At 34.7% G+C, this 21000-nt stretch overlaps 1 protein-coding gene across 5 annotated transcripts in view; it reads right to left on the reverse strand.

Moving 5' to 3' along the window:
- Positions 1 to 21000, reverse strand: part of ATG4C (autophagy related 4C cysteine peptidase) — a 96299-nt gene that overhangs the window by 36087 nt on the left and 39212 nt on the right. For all 5 annotated transcript variants that reach the window (XM_019957336.2, XM_070786429.1, XM_019957334.2 and 2 more), the window contains 4 exons: positions 12364 to 12597; positions 9668 to 9998; positions 7498 to 7568; positions 1454 to 1590 (listed from right to left, as the gene is read on the reverse strand). In XM_019957336.2, coding sequence (XP_019812895.2) covers positions 1454 to 1590; positions 7498 to 7568; positions 9668 to 9998; positions 12364 to 12597 — 773 coding nt within the window. The remainder of the gene's footprint in view (positions 1 to 1453; positions 1591 to 7497; positions 7569 to 9667; positions 9999 to 12363; positions 12598 to 21000) is intronic.

The raw sequence follows: 21000 nt of genomic DNA on the forward strand, positions 1-21000 counted from the left end.
GCCCTCAGCCAGATGAAGCTATCTGCAACCCTTTTCACCAGAAATGGGGTTTTAGCAAGTTGATTCCAAAATTGCCTCAGTTTCTGATCTTCTCATGGTAGTAGAGAAGGCAGGCAATCCATTTTAGATTTGGTTACAACAGAGACATAACAGCATGCCAGAAATCTCAAAGCCCCCATGAAATGGTTTATAACTTCTCATATTGCACCCAAAATTCTACTGAAGAGTCCACATGTTAGAAATCAAAGCCCCACTTTTATCTAGTGGATTCATAAGTTATTGGTTACAGTGGCGCCAATGGTAAAGAACCCACTTGCCAATGCAGGAGACCATAAGAGATATGGGTTCCACTGCTGGGTCAGGAAGATCCCCTGGAGAAGGGCATGGCAACCCACTCCAGTATTCTTGCCTGGAGAATTCCATAGATAGAGGAGCCTGGTGCACTACAGTCCACAGGGTTGCAAAGAGTCAGACAAGACAGAAGCAACTCAGCATGCACACACTGCTATTTTTAGTAACAAGTAGCCTGCAAATTTTTATTAACTATTAGGAAAAGCCAAGATATCAGCTAGAAGACTTGCATATACCATATATTGAAATGAACTGCTCTAGATTTTTAGAATCAGTACAATCTAGAGTGAGGATACATGTTCCACCTGTATACACTGGGATCACAGTATGGGACTATTATTGTGTTTCACGTGAGGTACAAATCTAAACTTTATTTCAAGATGAGTATATGCCATGACAGTCCATTCAAAGAGGAATTCCATCTCTGGCCTTGATTTTATTAAAACTATGCAAATAATATAAATACTAACTTTCAAACAGACTATTTCAAAAGGTAAAGTTTTGTGACAAGATAACCTAATTAGGTTCTTTTGAAAAAAAAAAAAAAAATTATGTATCCTGAAATAGAACAGATTTGTAACTGGTTAATATAAGGAAAACAAAATTGGAACCTCCCCAACATTATCTTCATCATCTCTGTCTACATAAATAAGTATTCTTCCTACTTATGGACCTTATGATAGCACATGAAACAAAGTAGAAGATAATGCAGCAGTAATTTTTAAAATAGTTACCTAGATATAGTTTAATGTGGGTTTATGAATAAATAAAGGTACATACATTTAAAAATCACACATAAGAATAATGGGAACTATAGACTTATTTCAGATTATGATTATTGCTGCACTGTATCCCCTTGATTAGCTGCAAAGACTAAAAGGCTTTTTATTTTGTCATTGAACACCTTACTCTTCAAATCACACTGATCTTGTAATACTGAAATTTAAAATCTATAATGCCAAATTTTACAACCTACAACTATAAAATCATCAATCTACAACTATAAAATCATTCCATTTCATAGAAAAAAGACTGCAAACCTTCTGTATTTTTCATGTTAGCTAGCATTGCCTTCAAAAAATTTTTAGTTCTTATTTCATACCTTTACAAAATCTAAATAGTCGGCATTGGTTCTTTCTCCACCAAGTCTAACAGGAACTAGAATAATAACAGCTTTGTCATTTGTATTATCAGAGGCCATGGAAGTGCACTGTTTATCAATTACATCAGAACTGTAAACTGAGAAAAAATACAATTAATACATATTAAATTTTATAAAAATAATTTTCAGAAACACTTGTACCCTAATTTTTCTCCCAACAATGGCCAGTCATGCAATTTCTAACATCATTAACAAGGTCTCAATGAGTTAAAAATTACCCACATCCTTTATGCATTCAATAGGTATTTATCAAATAACTATTATGGCACTGAGTCTTCAGCAGTGAGCAAAATGGAGAAAAACCCCTGACCTCATAGAGCATATCCTCTAACACAGAGAAGTAGACAATAAATGAGTAAAATATAAGATAAGACAGATGGTGATAGCTGCTCTGAAGGAAAACAGAGGGGAAGAAAGATAGATAGGAAATGTTGAAATGGAGCACAATTTAAAATAAGCTGGTAGGGAACTCAAGACTTAAAGAAAGTAATAAACCAAGAAGTGCAGATACCTGGGGGAAGAGATTCCAGACAGAAAGATAAGCAAGTGCAAATGTCTTAGGACAGACGCATGGACAGCTTGTTCCAGGACCAAGAGGCCAGTGCCTCTGGAGGGACTGTGAGTAAGGGTACAATAGTAGATAATGAGGTTAGGAGATAAGGTTACAAATTGAGAGAGAACAAAGACAGATGGTAGGAAATTTAAAAGCCATTATAAAGACTTCAGTTTTTACTTTAAGTAAGATGAGAAGCCACTGAAGAGTTTTTTAGGAAACAAATGTCCTGATCTGGATTTATATTTTATCAGTGTGGTTCCTGTGTTTATTAACACAGGACTGCTGAGGGCAAGGGCTGAAACACAAAGAAGTTAGGAAGGCACCGCAAGAATCCAGCAACAGATGATGGTGGCCTGAACAAAGGCAATAATTGTCAAGATGCAGAATGGTCACAAGATGCTCATGAGGAGGTGGTGAAAAGTGATACATTAAAAATAATATACGAGAGGAAAAAGGAGTCATAGATGCTTGGCGTGGTTTTGATATAAGCAAACAGAGTAGGCGAGCTGCCATTTACAAAGACAGAGAAGACTGTAGGAAGGGAAAATACAGGAAGGAGAAACGGGAATTCAGTTTTAGACATGCTAAACTTGAGATATCTACTAGACATGCAAGCAGGGATGATAAGTTGGCAGTTAAGGACATAAAAAGTCTCTATCTGCGGACAGGTCTGAGATGGAGCTAAAAATTTGGGAACTGACAGACAGATGGTACTGTAAAGCCACGAGACTGAGTAAATCCAAATATGTACTCAGGAACTGTGCATCTCCCATGGTCAGTCTACACCAAAGCTACAGAAATGGAAAAACAGTTCTTTCCATGTTTCAATTCATCTTACTTTTGCCAAGCTACTCAGTAAAACTTCTGGTTATAAATCTCTAAATTCTCTCACTTTTCTGAGACAGTACACACATGACCATTTCTATCTTTGACTTCTCTGAACTAATACATACTCCAATCAAATGGGTTTTTCCAAAGGACTACTTCCTTCAGAAACAAATATTGTTGCAAAAAGACAAAGTAATAATATTCCCCTGACATATACAACAATTTCTTCCTTATCAAGTGCTTCATACTCTTCAATTTCTTCTTATTGTTCTATTTCATTCAACACACATTTATTGAGGGCCAACTATTTATTGAAGCTTTCTATGCCAGGGAAATATAAAAGCAAATAAGATCCTTAATTCACAGTGTCTGCCTCAATGTTTTGGTATTTTTCCTCCACTTTCAACACAATGGAAGGGCTATAAAACAGTCCAATTCCATAACAGAGGCTTACTACAGTAGTGATTCCCAACCAAACAGTTCTGGTACTTTCCCCCAACACTGATCTACAAGGACTTACAGATAAGCACAAGGTATTATTAAAAGTGAATTACAAATGCAATATTTAATATAAGTATTTCCACAATGTTACAGAACACAGAATAAAAAACTAGTTCTACCTGATAGGAGCTGGAAAAGGCTTCACAGCATGTTCTTAAAGAATGAGTAAAAGTTAATACAAAGCATTTTAATAATAAGGGGCATTTTAAGCAGAGGCAATAGTATCAACAAAGACATGGAAGAAAGGTAATGATAGTATATCCAAGAAATGGTGTGCAGGTTGATGGTACTTTGGTGTACTAGCATGCAAGACAGTTGACAGGCGATGCTGGAAATGTAGGTCAAAACAATTGGTAAAGGACTTCATGTGCTATATTTTAAATGCTACAATAACTTGAGACTGGAGTTAACAGACAGTCATAGGTTTTCAAATTAAGGGACATGATCAATTTCTTTTGACAAAATGAATGAGAAATAGAAAAGAAAGGGAAATCATGTTCAAGTCCTAGTTAGAGATAAGGGTCTGATCTGTATCAATGAGTGAAGAAGAGACAGATTTCAGAACCATGTTTGTTTTTAAGTATAATTTGTTAAGCTTTGGTTGACTAACTAGATATTAGCAATAAGAAAAGAGTCAAGAATAAGTAAGCATGCATGTGGACATGATACTATGAGTGAACAGAAAATAGAAAGCAAGAAAGGAGCCGTGTACAGAGAGAAATGATAGGTTTAATTTTAAATGTGCTGAATTTGAAGTGCTTGTAGAACATCTACATGGAAATAGTTAAGGATGGCAGAAAATACAAGTTACCTCATATTAACACAAGTAGCAATGGCACCCCACTGCAGTACTCTTGCCTGGAGAATCCCATGGATGGAGGAGCCTGGTAGGCTGCAGTCCATGGGGTCGCTAAGAGTCAGACACGACTGAGCGACTTCCCTTTCACTTTTCACTTTCATGCATTGGAGAAGGAAATGGCAACCTACTCCAGTGTTCTTGCCTGGAGAATCCCAGGGACGGTGGGCTGCCGTCTATGGAGTCGCACAGAGTTGGACACAATTGAAGCGACTTAGCAGCAGCAGCAGCACTAGAAGTCCAGGGTTAAAGTCCTAGTATATAGATCCTAGTCCTAACTATTTAAAGCCATGGAAAAATATGTAATTACAAAGGAAAAGAATACAGAATGAGAGGAAGAGAAAATAACAGAAAGTGGATCTTCTAAAAACACCAATAAAAAAAAGCACTAACGAAGATGGCGGAATGGCGGGGAATTAATTATTAATTGACTCTGGCTTCACCTAATTTCTAACCTCACAATCTATCAAAATGCACTACAGTAATATAAATTCTCCCTTTATAATTTTAAATATCAGTGTTCAGAATTTTAAATATCTACTTCAAATTACACAAACCACCTAGATATTGAGTAGCTTTGTGTTCTTTAATTAACAGTATGTGACACTAAAGACCAAAGCTGATTGATATTAACCAAAATGCAAAAGGCAAATTCATAAATTATTTAATGACTAATTGTTTACGTACATCCTTTGGCTTAATTAGAACTCTTAACACAGTATATTTTATTTTGTAAGATTTCCTACCTGAAAAACAAATATAGTATCTGGAAAATTCATGCACTTGTCTGAAAACTTAAAACTTTCATGTTCATATGGTTATAATCATGGCTTATCAGTCTTTCTTAAAAATCCAATTAACCTTAACAAAAGCCCAAACAAATGCATGTGTATTTGCCAACCATTATTTCCACACTATCAGCACTAGTCAGTTACCAAGGTACTCTCAAACCTCTTATAAACACCATTATATTAAACATAATTAAAGTATAACTTAACTTTCCCCAACATTAACATACTTTGTCCTGTTGAAAGCATTTCTGTAAAAAATAAACAATATGAGGTGGCTTATTTTGAAGGCACTTTATTTTATCAGGAAATTAAGGTTCTATTTTATCCCCAACAGAGTTTCAAAATTACTATAAATACTGGTCATTAAACAGAAGACCCAAAACAAAAAACAAAGCTACATTCAGGACAATACCTACATCATGATCAGATGATTTACTGATGGACTAGTAAGAGACAAGTCAAACTGAGAATTTTCCTCCCTTGAAACAAATCCACCAATGAGGAGGTACTTGGCAGACATGCAGACCAAGTATATACTTATGTTAAATTTTCCCACCTATCTTTTTTTAAGTAGTCATTTTAAATACTGAAATTTCCCTCAAGAATTTATTTTAATATTGCAACTTATAAGTCATAGTATATATTCAATCAAGAAATATTTAATGAGTGCCTACACAGGGTGCCATGTTGGAACAAAAATGTGAAAACATGGTCCCCACCTTCATAATCATTTACAGTATAATTGGGACAAGCTAAATACTTTTGAAAAATCTAATTATAAATGGTGTTGCGACAACTGTACAGCCACATGCAAAAGAATAAAACTGGACCACCATCTTATACCACGCACAAAAATTAAATCAAAATGGATCATCAAAGATTTGAACGTAAGACCTGAAACCATAAACTCCTAGAAGAAAACAGGCAGAAAGCTCCTTGATATTGGTTTTGGTGATAATGTTTTTAACTGGGCATCATAAGGCAACAAAAGCAAAAATAAACAATGGCAATACATCAAACTGAAAAGCTTCTGTTACAGTCAAAGAAAATGTCAACAAAATCAAAGGATAACTTACTGAATACAAGAAAATATTTGCAATCACATATATGATAAGGGGTTAATATACAAAATATACAAAAATATTTGTATATAAAATATATAAAAAGACTCATACAATTCAGCATCAAAAAAAACAAGTAATCCAATTTTAAAATGAGCAGAAGACCTGAAGAGACACTTTTCCAAAGAAGCCATATAAATGGCCAACACATACATGAAAAAGTGCTCAACTTCACTAACCATCTGAGAATGCAAATCAAACCACAATGAGATACCATCTCGCACCTGTTAGAATGGTTATTATCAAAAAAGACAAAAAACAACAAATGTTGAGGATGTGGAGCAAAAGGAACCCTTGCGCACTGCTGGTGAGAATGTAAATTAACATGGCCACTATGGAAAACACTATAGTGGTTCTTAAAAAAAATAAAAATAGAACTACAATATGATCTAACAATTCTACTTCTAGGTATTTATCTGAAGAAAACAAAACCACTATGTCAAAAAGATAAATGCATCCCCTTGTTTTCTGTAGCATTATTTACAATAGCCAAGATATGGAAACCACCTAAGTGTCCATCAATAATGAATAAAGAAAATGTGGTGTATGTATATGTGTTTATAAATATATAAGAATATTATTTAGCCATAAAAAAGAATGAAATCTTGCCATTTGTGACAACATGGATAGATTCTGAGAGCATTATACTAAGTATAATAAGTCAGACTGAGAAACACAAATACTGTATCATCTCACTTATATGAAGACTCTTAAAAAGCAAAACAAAATGAATAAAACACCAAGCTCGTAGATACAGAGAACAGACTGATGGTTGGCAGAGGTAGAGTTGGGGGACAAAAAGAGTGAAGGGGGTTAAAAGGTACAACTCCTAGCTATAAGATAAATTACAAGGATGTAATGTACAGGAAGGGGACTATAGTTAATAATATTATAATGTATATTTAAAAGTTTTCATCACACACAAAAAAATTTTTAACTATGAATGGTGCATCAGAGAATGAGATGACTGGACGGCATCACCGATGCAATGAACATGAACTTGGGCAAACTCCAGGAGATGGTAAGGGACAGATAGGCCTGGCAAGCTGCAGTCCCTGGGATCGCAAAGAGTCAGACACAACTGGACAATGAGAACGGAATGGACAGAATGGATGGTGATGGATGCTAACTAGACTTATTGTGATCATTTCACAATATATACAAATACTGTTGTACATCTGAAACCAATACAACATACAAATTTGTATATATAAATACAAATTATGCTGTACATCTGAAACTAATGTAATGCTATATATTATACCTAAATTTTTAAAAAGGTCTAACCAAATAAGTGGATGAAAAGTAAAATCATATAATAGATTCCTCACCTGTACAATCTTGTGCAACATAAATAGTGATTCCTTTTAAGTCTGGGTGTCTTGCTTCTTCAACTGCTTTTCTAAGAAAATAATAAGGATTATCCTTTAAAATCCTAACATTTCCAGTTAATAACTAAAGATTTCATTTAAAGAAAAAGAAAGCCAACATTTTCTAGACTTTCCTATTTAACCTTTAGTGCCTGCTTTCAAAACTATTACCTGAATGGTATTTTTAAAAAATCACGTCAATTTTTTCAAAGTAGAATATTACTCTAAATTACTCAAAGAACATAAAAACATAAGTTTAAAATTTTAAATTCTTGGGTATAAAGGCATGAACCCTACCCAGTCCTCCCAAAAGAATTTCTCTCAAACTCCCCTGGCTATATTAAATGCTTTCTAAAAAGTGCTATTACAATACGCTTCAAGGTTTGCTTCATATTAACTTACATTAAATGAAAGTGAAAGTCGCTCAGTCGTGTCCGACTTTTGCGACCCCCTGGACTGTATAGTCCAAGGAATTCTCCAGGTCAGAATACTGGAGTGGGTAGCCTTTCCCCTCTCCAGGGGATCTTTCCAATCCAGGGAGAATACTGGAGTGGGCAGCCTTTCCCTTCTCCAGGGGATCTTTCCAATCCAGGGGATCAAACCCAGGTCTCTTGCATTGTAGGTGGATTCTTTACCAACTGAGCTATGAGGGAAGCCCATCATTACATTACTGATTAGCAAAATATGATTGTTCTCTAGTACATTTAAGGAAGTTTTTTATCTTTTCTTTAAACAATAGCATGACTTTTTTCCTTCATTCAAAAACCTATAGGACCTGAACAGATGAATTTCCTACTTTCAAGTCTTAGAATTCTGTAAGTAAAACTGCAAATTGAAAATTTTTTCCAAGTGAATATAATGCTCTCAATGGTTCACAAGATATGAAAAAAAAAATCATAATATCTGTAAAAGTAAATTACACAAATTGTAGAAAAATAGATACTTTTATTTAACTGTATCTTTTTTGTTTTTACTTTAATATGCCTTATTTTGCATGTTTTTATGTGCTAGTATAAAAGAGGGATGGAAAATTATGGCCCACAGTTCAAACATGAGCTGAGGCCTGTTTCTGTACAACCTGAGGCTAAAAAATGGTTTTTAGTTTTCAAAAACTGTAAAACAAAAAAAATTTTTTTAAATGAGAAAAATGAGCAATAGAGACCTTATAGAGCCTGAAAAGCCTCAACTATTTACTATCAAGTCTTTTACAGAAAAAGTGCCCTGATCCCCGGGGATATAGAATGTAACATCTTAAAGAGCAGAAACTATGCTTTTATGATTATGTTTTTATAAATGTCATACTAAACTGGACTTGATATTATTCTTACTAATCCATTTAATAACATTAGGCAAATATTTTTTCAACTGCAAGCATTTGGCCTATAAAATATAAATCTTTTAATATGCAAAAAAACACTGTAATAATTTGGATTTTGTATATTATTCTAAATGGACTAAATTTACTATAACATGCTGTAATTTGATGATATTATTAATGGTTCAGTTAATAATAATGGGAAATATAACAAATAAGATAATTTTTTTAAAACTTCAGTAGTAAATGGCACTATAAACCTGAGGTATAGTGAAATTTGACTTTCAACTTTTTTCTAAGTACTCTGAATATCACATACCCTTTACTTTTACTATGATATAATTATATTAATAATCCCATACATTTACAATTCACAAGAATTTGATGTGTGCAAAGAAATGCTGGAAACATCAATTTTAGCTCTTGACATTTCATTACACTATCAGTACATTATAGCCCCCAGGTTACACTGTTTAAAAAAAAAAAACTATAATGTCATGCATGTTCCAAGGTTGAAAGAGTTGTTAGTTTTAAGAACATTTCAATAAGGTAGTCTAGTGAAAACCTGGTTAGAAAGAGACCTTGGATATCCATACCTATGAGCAAAAGAAGAAAACTTTGTCAGTAGATAAATTAAATGTGACTAGAGTCACAATATGTCTTATCTTTTCCCTAATAGCAAATGGAAGTTCCTTTATAAATATTCTCATACAGTTAGATTTTAAAAGTTCTAATAAGATATATGCACTGCAAAAATCAGTATCTCTGAGCCTGAGGACCTCTGTCATGAGATGGAAGACTTTAAAACAGTTTTACCTTAAAATGTGAGCAACAACAGCCGGTCCATACCAATCTCCAGCTTTTTTCCCAGACTTCTTTCCATATTCTATTAGCTGATGTAAACCAAAGAGAGCCAAGGGGGAATCACCAAACCAAGAGATGATTTTCCGGTGATAAATTTCATTTTGCATCTCACGATCATCAGAATATCTCTCCATTTTTTCCTTCAGAGAAATTGTTGGGGTTTTGAGTTCTCTTTCCCCTGAAAGCGATGCTTCAAATGATGCAGTAAATTTTTTTACAGTGTTGGAAGTCCATGATTCAGAGTCTGAATTTTCAATGTTCAAAGCATCTGGCCAGGTCCAAGCTATAGTAGTTACAAAGCAAATTATTCAGATCTTTTAAATAGTTAGACTTTAACAATTCTACTAAAATAAGTATGCAGCATTTAAAGATACATGAGTTACTAAACTAAAATAATAAAGTCAGAAAGTAGATTAATGGTTGTATATGGGGAAGGAGGAATACTGGGAATGACCACTATTAGTATGGGCTTCCCTTACTTAGCATAGCATAGCATATAGCTCAGCTGGTAAAGAATCTGCCTACAATGCAGGAGACCCCAGTTCAATACCTGGGTCAGGAAGATCCCCTGGAGAAGGGAATGGCTACCTACTCCAGTATCCTTGCCTGGAAAAATCCAGAGGAACCTGGCAGGCTATAGTCTATGGGGTTGCAAAGAGTTGGACACAATTAAGCGACTAAGCACAGCACAGCACTATCAGCATTCGGTTTCTTTGGGGGAAGATGAAAATGTCCTAAAATTAGATTATGGGGATAATTGTAAAATTTTGTAAATATCCTAAAAACCACTGAAATATTGTTCACTTTAAATAAGTGAATTTATAGTATGTAGATTAATAAAGGTGCTTAAAAAAATAAAGGTACTTAATAAAGGTACAAGCAGAGAAAACATGCTAATTTATCAATGATGCTTTCTTTAGAGTTGAAATAATATTCTCCACACTTTTCTGTAGTTTCTAAAAATTTTTAAATGGGAATATATTACATATAATCAGGAAAAAATTACCAAAATGAAAGAGAAAAAAATAGTAAACTTAGGTACAAATGGACATTTCAATATGTTTCCCTTTCTTTTCTTTTTTTTTTATAGTACTAAGGTGGGATAAAGACTTTTACATTCCATTACCAATACTGCTCACCAGATCTTGACTACCCAAAGGCACAATAAATATATTGAATATCATTCACAGTATTCATGAGAGATTCATTTCAGAAAATGTGTTTTGTTTTGGTTATACCTTAAAATAAAAGTTTGACCGTGGAAGTTTAATATTTCTTTTCAAGGTTTTTTTTTTTCCTCATATACTCCTTTCAAAATAATTTAATTATTCTTTGGGGAATAATATCAATTCTCTAGTAAGTGAAGTTAATAAAGTCATTAGAGATCAAAGGTCCCCCCACACAAAATCAACTATATCACTACCTCATTCTTTTTAATAATAAGACAGTCCCCAAACATTCATGCAATTTTAAGTTAGCCAAATGAGTCACAGGTTCAGAGGCCAAGTCAGGACTGTGAAAAGTGTTCCAATTTGTGTCCATGTTTGCAGGAGACTACAAATGAATCATCCCAGGAAAAGCTGAAAAGTTCCTTTCCATGCAATATCTACACCATTCTGGAATAAATATTCTCTCTAAATGATCTCATCAATAATACCTACAGAAAGGTTATTAAATATTTGCTGGGCATTGTAAAAAATTATCTAACACCTAAAAAAATATAATGATACTTAGTAGCAACCAGATACAATAGCCTAAAACGGTAAACTAAAATCTTCCTACAAATGTACATATTACGTAAAAATAAACTAGTGGAAATGTTAAGAAAGGTGGCACATCAGAAAAAATAGATATATGTAAGTTAGGTATCAATGACATTTTTTAGAGTCTAAAAGTATGATGACTTTATTTATTAATAGAAAATAACAATCAATTTAACTGATTATAGCCACACGACTGAGCGACTTCACTTTCACTTTTCACTTTCATGCATTGGAGAAGGAAATGGCAACCCACTCCAGTGTTCTTGCCTGGAGACTCCCAGGAACAGGGGTGCCGGGTGCGCTGCCGTCTATGTGGTCGCACAGAGTTGGACACAACTGAAGTGACTTAGCAGTAGCAGTAGCAGCCATATTTATAAAAATAAAAATAATATTAAAGCATTACTGATGATATGTAGAGTGAAAAATAAAGAAACCAATATAAAACTTCTTAAGATTTAAATAATATAAAAATATTTTAATGTAAAAATATTAACTGCACAATAATTATCTGCTCTGTCATTGCTGCCAGAATTTACAAACTGCAGATAATCCAGAGAGTCCAATTGAAAAGAACTAAATAATAACAAAAACAAAAAAATCCAAAGACTACTAAAACTTGAACTTAATTCATAGTGGTAGCCATGAATAATATTTACATTCAACCTGTATTTTGGAAAGGTGAATCATGAAAGTTAAAGTCATACTGGCCCAATTCAACAAAGATGTTATGTTACTTGCTAAATAAGTTACAACTTCAGAAGACATCAGAGAGTCAAGAAAGTTAACATCTGGGAATTTCATTCAGTTTGCTAGAATGAAATTTGAAGCTAGACTTCAAATTTAAACAACAGCAATAAAACCCCCAAAACCTAAAATCTGATTTACCTCTACCAAGAAAGTGAAGTATGAGTCCTTGAGCCAGTAGCATCTGGCCAGTTCTTAATGTACACCCCCAACCACAGTCTGTTGTCAAAGCTGAGCCTTCTATTTGAGGAAATTCTTCCCTGTAGGTAAGCCATATTCTTGAAATGAAATCTTTACGAAATTCTTCTACATTTCCTGCAATCACATGATCTTCTATTGTACACCCTGATCTTGCAGGTAAGAGTTCATTTTCATCTACAAAATAAAAATATAAAAAAATATATACAAAGTAATATATAAATATATACCAAAAAATGTCAGTAATGGTAATATATGCCCATTACTGTTCATATGGAGTATGGCACAATCCAATTCTTTCTTCAGATTTAAATGAAGATAAATCTTACATTCTGTTCAGGCTGTTATGAAAATCAAATAAGAATGAATGCGGAAATGATTTGTACACTTTGGTACTAACTAATATAAGATATTATCAGTAATTCTGTTAACAATAACATTCTATATTCCAAATACAATCAACTCTAAAGAGATAATATAAAAATATGTTTCCTTTTTGCCTCACTTGGCTCAATATACAGGTATTAGTACTCTCTAAAATGAGATTTACAAATAAAATATCATGATTTGCCAATATGTAAAAAATTTATATAATCATATGATAACTATATCATATGATAACTAGCTCAAATAAAATATAGATGTATTTATTGTTAGGAACATTTGTACTCAAATTATAAAACCAAAACTAATAATCTAATGGCATCATCAACTCAATGGATATGAGTCTGAGTAAACTCCAGGTGACAGTAAAGGATGGGAAAGCCTGGAGTGCTGCAGTCCATCATCAGGTAGCAAAGAGTCAGACATGACTGAGCAACTGAACAACAACAACAAATAAAATTATTAAGTATGTTGTTACCCAATCATGTTAAAATATATTTTTTAATTGTTGCCACTCACATATGTAATTTTTAAAAGCCTTTACAAATTGATTCTCTCTACTGCAAGGAGATCCAACCAGTCCATTCTGAAGGAGGTCAGCCCTGAGATTTCTTTGGAAGGAATGATGCTAAAGCTGAAACTCCAGTACTTTGGCCACCTCATGCAAAGAGTTGACTCATTGGAAAGGACTCTGATGCTGGGAGGGATTGGGGGCAGGAGGAGAAGGGGACGACAGAGGATGAGATGGCTGGATGGCATCACTGACTCGATGGAACTGAGTGAACTCACTGACTGAGTGAACTCCAGGAGTTGGTGATGGACAGGGAGGCCTGGCGTGCTGGGATTCATGTGGTCACAAAGAGTCAGACACAACTGAGTGACTGAACTGAACTGAACTGAATACAATTTCTATGTGAAAACTATGGTCACTATTTGCCCAATAATTTATAAAACACCAGTGCTCAGAATGAACTAGCATTCCCTGATCTTTCCAGAGAGAAAGTCTTAGTCATCTTTTCAGCTTCTGCATGCATACAGTACCTAGCACAAACAGATCCTAATAAATGTTGGCTGGTTTGGGTGAATGGATGGATAGGTAAATAAATCTGCCTATAACTCTCAACTCCAAGGAGTTTAATTTTTAATGCCATTCTGCAAGATGTTAAAGCAGTTTTATCATGCTTTTATTCCTCATGTTTTCTGCATCTATCCCTCTTCAAGCTCATTCTGAAAAAATTACAATCACCCAAACTTCATAATATTCAGTTTAATGGAGCTAAATTGTAGCATATAGTTTTAATAATTAAAAGAATACATGCCAAGCCTCTTTTATCAATGAATTTCTCTTAATACTAAACCTTGAATCTAATTATAAATAAAAATTAAAATGCCTGGAAACTGAATATGGCACTATAAATATGTCAAAAGTTTCTACTTTAGGAGACATTTAAATTTGTTTTAAATTGAATACAATAACACATAACTATCACACCTTATCCTGTGGCTTGCCAAACACATAGTTCCTAATTTCCTACCTTGACAAAGTGACTAATTCCTTATCCTTTTAAGATCTAGTCTCCCTCTAATATTTACTCTAAATATTATTGGAAAACTCCTAGTACTAAATGAACTTTGTGGTCCTGTTCACTTTCTACTATAATACTGTTCCTTCTATTCCACTCTTTGACTGGCTTTCCTTTTTACAGTATTAATTATACCAAGAATATTTTTTTATTTACATCTGCTTTCCATCCAGATTTCAAGTATACCAGAGAGGAAGAAATGTGTTTATCTTCTGGACCTCTGAATGTTCAGTGCCTAACAGAGTTCAGTCCATAGGAGATGCACAATAAACATTTGTCAGGTGAATGTAAGATAAATGGAATCAAAGTAAGAGATGTTTTTTAAATTTTGTTTTGCTTTGCTTTTGTTTCCCATGATGGAACAGATTTCTGAGCAGAGGTTTATGAAGAATGAGAATGCCTACAAGAACCACTAAAAGAGGGAGAAAGAAAGCTGATAGAAGAAAGAGAAGAGAATCGCTAGCAATATTGAGAGCTCAGTGAAAGTCTGCCTCTCACCAACAAAAAAAGTTGGACAAATAACATAAAATAGACTATTAAAATTGACCAGGCACATGTAAAAGAAAACCAAAAGGAACTACTAGAAATTAAATAATAATAATAATAATAACAGAAAATAGAAATTTGGTATAGATTAAATAGAAAACTACACATAGCTCAGAAGATAATCAAGGAACCAGAAAAACTAAAGAAATTACTTAGAACACAGCACAGAGAGGCAAAATAACTAATATCTAAAAACCAAAGAATTTAAGAGACATTAAAAAAAAAACTAGTAACAGAAAAGCTTGTCAAAGATGTACAGGAGAACAGGAAAAATGGAGAAAAACTATAATTAAAAGTGACTGAAATTTTCTCAGCTTTTAAGAAATATATGAATTCTGAGTAGAATAAAATGAAGCCCACACAAAAGACAAAGAGCTGATCTTAAAAACAACCAGAGAGAAAACATACACACACAAAATGACAGCTTTAAAACACTAGAGAGAGAAAATCATGTCCTAAAGTGAGCAAAAATTTATTAAACAGAATCCAAAAACTACTAACCATTTAAGAAAGTAAAAAAGTCAACCAGATTATATTAAAATTATGAACTCTTTAAAATTATGAGCTCTTCAAAAGATAAATGATGAAAAAGTAACTAAGGGAGTAGGAGACAACATTTCCTGTAGATATATTCAAAAATGGATTCATACCCAAAATATATGAAGACAATCTAGAGAGACAATTTAATAGAAGACATGTTTAAATGGAAAAATATCTATGAAAATATGCTCAGTTTCATCTGTTATCAAACAAATGCAAATTAAGATAAAATGTTCCTCTAATAAATATGAAAAATACCAAGTACTGGTGAGCTGAGAGCAAGCAGAATTCTCATACGCATCTAGCAGAAATATAAATTAGCACAACTGGTTTGTAAAATTATCTGGCAGTATATACTGAGACTGAACATATGAATACCCTGTGACTCAGCAATTACATCCCCAGGTATACACACTGTACGAAAATCCATATTCATGTTCATTAAAGCACATGTATAAAAATATTCACAGGAGGGCTCTTACTGATTGCCAAAAACTGAAAACTATCCAAATCTCCACCACAAGTAAAATGGATTAATAAAGTGGCATATTCATACAATGCAATACTCAGAATACAAAAATATCCAGCACCCAAAAAGGTAAATAATACAATGTCTGGCAATCAGTCGAGCATACAAATAGGCAGGAAAACACAAGCCAAAAAGAGAATACTCAGTCAATCAAAACTGAACCCAAACTTACAAAAGTGCTAGAATTAGCAAACAAGAACATTAAAAGAATTATTAATATTATAATATTGTGCTGTGCTGTGCTAGGTCATTTCCATCATGTCTAACTTTTTGCAATCCTACAGACTATAGCCCTGCCATGCTGCTCTGTCCATGAGATTCACTATATACAGCCTGCCATGCTGCAAGAGTCTTCGAGTGCGTTGCCATGCCCCCCTCCAGGGGATCTTTCCAGGCAAGGATTGAACTCATGCCTCTTACATCTCCTGCACTGGCAGGCAGTTTCTTTACCACTAGCACCAACTGGAAAACCTCACAACAGTATTACAAATGTTCAAAAAGATAAGTAGAAACAAGTCTTTTTACTGGAATTTTAGACATACAAACTACAATGTCCAACATAAAAGATATACTGACTTGGATTTATGACAGCTATTGCTGAGGAAAAGATCAAAAGACTGGTGAACTTGAGAACAAAGCAATAGGAACTATACAAATTAAAACACAGAGAAGAAAAAGAATACTTTTAAAAAAATAAAAGCATATCAGTGAGATGTGGCACAATTTCATTCGTGCTAATATATGTCCAACTGGAGATCCAGAAGGAGAGGGAACAGAGGGGAGGATAGAAAAAAATATCTGAAGACAAAATGGCTGAAAAAATTCAGAACTGGTGAAAGCTATGAGACAACAGTTTCAAGAAATTCACCAAAACCCAAGCAATCATGAAGAAAACAACACCACTTCAACATCATAGTCAAACTATTCCAAACTAGTGATAAAGAAAAAAATCTTAAAAGCAGTCAAGAGTAAAAAAGACATTATGTACAAAGAAAGATAAGGATAACATCAGGTTTCTCACAGTAAACAAAACAAGTAAGAAGATAAAGGAATCACAGCACGCCAGGCCTCCCTGTCCATCACCAACTCCTGGAGTCCACTCAGACTCATGTCCATTGAGTCGGTGATGCCATCCAGCCATCTCATCCTCTGTCGTCCCCTTCTCCTCCTGCCCCCAATCCCTCCCAGCATCAGAGTCTTTTCCAATGAGTCAACTCTTCATATGAGGTGGCCAAAGTATTGGAGTTTCAGCTTCAGCATCAGTCCTTCCAATGAACACCCAAGCCTGATCTCCTTTAGGATGGACTGGTTGGATCTCCTTGCAGTCCAAGGGACTCTCAAGAGTCTTCTCCAACACCACACTTCAAAAGCATCAATTCTTCGGTGCTCAGCCTTCTTCACAGTCCAACTTTCAAATCTATACATGACCACTGGAAAAACCATAGCCTTGACTAGATGGACCTTTGTTGGCAAAGTAATGTCTCTGCTTTTCAATATACTATCTAGGTTGGTCATAACTTTCCTTCCAAGGAGTAAGTGTCTTTTAATTTCACGGCCGCAATCACCACCTGCAGTGATTTTGGAGCCCCAAAAAATAAAGTCTGACACTGTTTCCACTGGCATGCTGTGATTCACGGGGTCGCAAACAGTTGGACACGACTGAGCGACTGAACAGAACTGAACTGAACTGAAGAAGATAAAAGGGCAATATCTTTTTTTTTTATATATCATATAATTTATTTTTTTTCTTTTTTTTTAATTTATTTTTTTTTCTATTTTTTTTCTTTCTTTTTCCAACCCCCACCCCCCACTGGCTTTCTTTTTTTTTTTTTTTTATTTATTTATTTTTTAAACTTTATATAATTGTATTAGTTTTGCCAAATATCAAAATGAATCCGCCACAGGTATACATGTGTTCCCCATCCTAGACCCTCCTCCCTCCTCCCTCCCCATACCATCCCTCTGGGTCAACCCAGTGCACTAGCCCCAAGCATCCAGTATCGTGCATCGAACCTGGACTGGCATCTCGTTTCTTACATGATATTTTACGTGTTTCAATGTCATTCTCCCAAATCTTCCCACCCTCTCCCTCTCCCACAGAGTCCATAAGACTGTTCTATACATCAGTGTCTCTTTTGCTGTCTTGTACACCGGGTTATTGTTACCATCTTTCTAAATTCCATATATATGCATTAGTATACTGTATTGATGTTTTTCCTTCTGGCTTACTTCACTCCGTATAATAGGCTCCAGTTTCATCCACCTCATTAGAACTGATTCAAATGTATTCTTTTTAATGGCTGAGTAATACTCCATTGTGTATATGTACCACAGCTTTCTTATCCATTCATCTGCTGATGGACATCGAGGTTGCTTCCATGTCCTGGCTATTATAAACAGTGCTGCGATGAACATTGGGGTACACGTGTCTCTTTCCCTTCTGGTTTCCTCAGTGTGTATGCCCAGCAGTGGGATTGCTGGATCATAAGGCAGTTCTATTTCCAGTTTTTTAAGGAATCTCCACACTGTTCTCCATAGTGGCTGTACTAGTTTGCATTCCCACCAACAGTGTAAGAGGGTTCCCTTTTCTCCACACCCTCTCCAGCATTTATTACTTGTAGACTTTTGGATCGCAGCCATTCTGACTGGTGTGAAATGGTACCTCATAGTGGTTTTGATTTGCATTTCTCTGATAATGAGTGATGTTGAGCATCTTTTCATGTGTTTGTTAGCCATCTGTATGTCTTCTTTGGAGAAATGTCTATTTAGTTCTTTGGCCCATTTTTTGATTAGGTCATTTATTTTTCTGGAATTGAGCTGTAGGAGTTGCTTGTATATTTTTGAGATTAGTTGTTTGTCAGTTGCTTCATTTGCTATTATTTTCTCCCATTCTGAAGGCTGTCTTTTCACCTTGCTAATAACTTTACAAATTGTATTAGTTTTGCCAAATATCAAAATGAATCCGCCACAGGTGTACATGTGTTCCCCATCCTGAACCTTCCTCCCTCCCCATATCATCCCTCTGGGTCATCCCAGTGCACTAGCCCCAAGGATCCAGTATCGTGCATCGAACCTGGACTGGCAACTCGTTTCATACATGATATTACACATGTTTCAATGCCATTCTCCCAAATCTTCCCACCCTCTCCCTCTGCAACAGAGTCCATAAGACTGTTCTATACATCAGTGTCTCTTTTGCTGTCTCATACACAGGGTTATTGTTAGCATCTTTCTAAATTCCATATATATGCGTTAGTATACTGTATTGGTGTTTTTCTTTCTGGCTTACTTCACTCTGTATAATAGTCAATATCTTTAAAGCCACAGAAAGAAAAAAATCATTAACCCAAAATTCTATACCCAGCAAAAATACCTTTTGAAAATGAAAGCAAGACTCTTTCAGAGATACAAAAGCTGAAAGAATACATCACCAGCACCCCTGCATTGTAAGAAATGTTAAAATAAGTCCTTCAAACAGAAAAAGAATGAAATTTAGCAGACAGAAATATGGATTCCTACAAAGGAATGAGAAATACCAGAAATAACTACATGAGCAAATATGTAAGTTTTCTTACCACTTAAATCTCTTGAAAGATATTGAATGTTGAAACAAAAACAATAACAATGTATTGTGGCATGTATGAGACACAAATAAATAAAATATATGACACTAATAGCATAATAAAGACCAGGAGGAGGGAAGTGCAATACACCACTCCAAGGTTCTTATGCTATATGTAAGTTGATATAATACCACTTGAAGGTAGACAGTGATAAGTTAAAGATGTATACCAAAACCTTAAAGTAACCAGCAAAATAACATAATAAAGCTATAGCTAATCAGCCAGCAAAGAGATAAAATAGAAACCAGAAATAGTCAAATATTCTGAAAGAAGGTAGAAAAAAGGAAAAGGGAACAAAGCAGATTTAACAAATAGAAAGTAAACAATGAGATGACAAACTTTACTTTATCAATAACCATATAAAAAGTGAACACAGGCATATCTTGTTTAACTATTCTTCACTTTATTGTGCTTTGCAAATAGTGAATTTTTTATACCTGAAGCTTGGTTGACATCCCTGCATTGTCAGATGATGATTAGCACCTTTTAACCATAAAGTAATCTTTAATTAAGGTATGTAGAAGCAACTGTTAGAACTGGACATGGAACAACGGACTGGTTCAAAATTGGGAAAGGAGCACATCAAGGCTGTATGCTGTCACTCTGCTTACTTAATTTATATGCAGAGTACATCATGCAAAATGCCAAGCTGGATGAAGCTCAAGCTGGAATCAAGATTCTCAGAAGAAATATCAATAATCTCAGATATGTAGATGACACCAAAGGTAGAAAGCAAAGAGGAACTAAAGAGCCTCTTGATGAAACTGAAAGAAGAGAGTGAAAAAGCTGGCTTAGCATTTAAACTCAGCATTTAAAAAAGCAAAGATCATAGTATCTGTTCCCATCACCTCATAGCAAATAGATGGGGGAAAAATGGAAACAGTGACAGATTCTATGTTGTTGGGCTCCAAAATCACTGCATTGGTGATTGCAGCCATGAAATTCAAAAGACACTTGCTCCTTAAGAAAAGCTATGACAAACCTAGACTGTATTAAAAGCAGACACATCACTTTGGCAACAAAGGTCTATATAGTTAAAGTTATGATTTTTCCAGTAGTCATGTACAGATGTGAGAGTTGGACCATAAAGAAGGCTGAGGGCTGATGAATTGATGCTTTCTAACTGTGATGTTGAAGAAGACTCTTGAGAGTCCCTTGGACTGTAAGCGGATCTAACCAGTCAGTTCTAAAGGAAATCAATCCTGAATATCCACTGAAAGGACTGATGCTGAAGCTGAAGTTCCAATACTTTGGCCACCTCATTAGAAAACACCCTGATGTTGGGAAAGATTGAGGGCAGGAGGAGAAGGGGGCAACAAAGAACAGGATGGTTGGATGGCATCACTGACTCAATGGATATGAGTTTGAGCAAACT

The sequence above is a fragment of the Bos indicus genome, chromosome 3, assembly GCF_029378745.1.
Source record: "Bos indicus isolate NIAB-ARS_2022 breed Sahiwal x Tharparkar chromosome 3, NIAB-ARS_B.indTharparkar_mat_pri_1.0, whole genome shotgun sequence".
NCBI lineage: Eukaryota > Metazoa > Chordata > Mammalia > Artiodactyla > Bovidae > Bos > Bos indicus.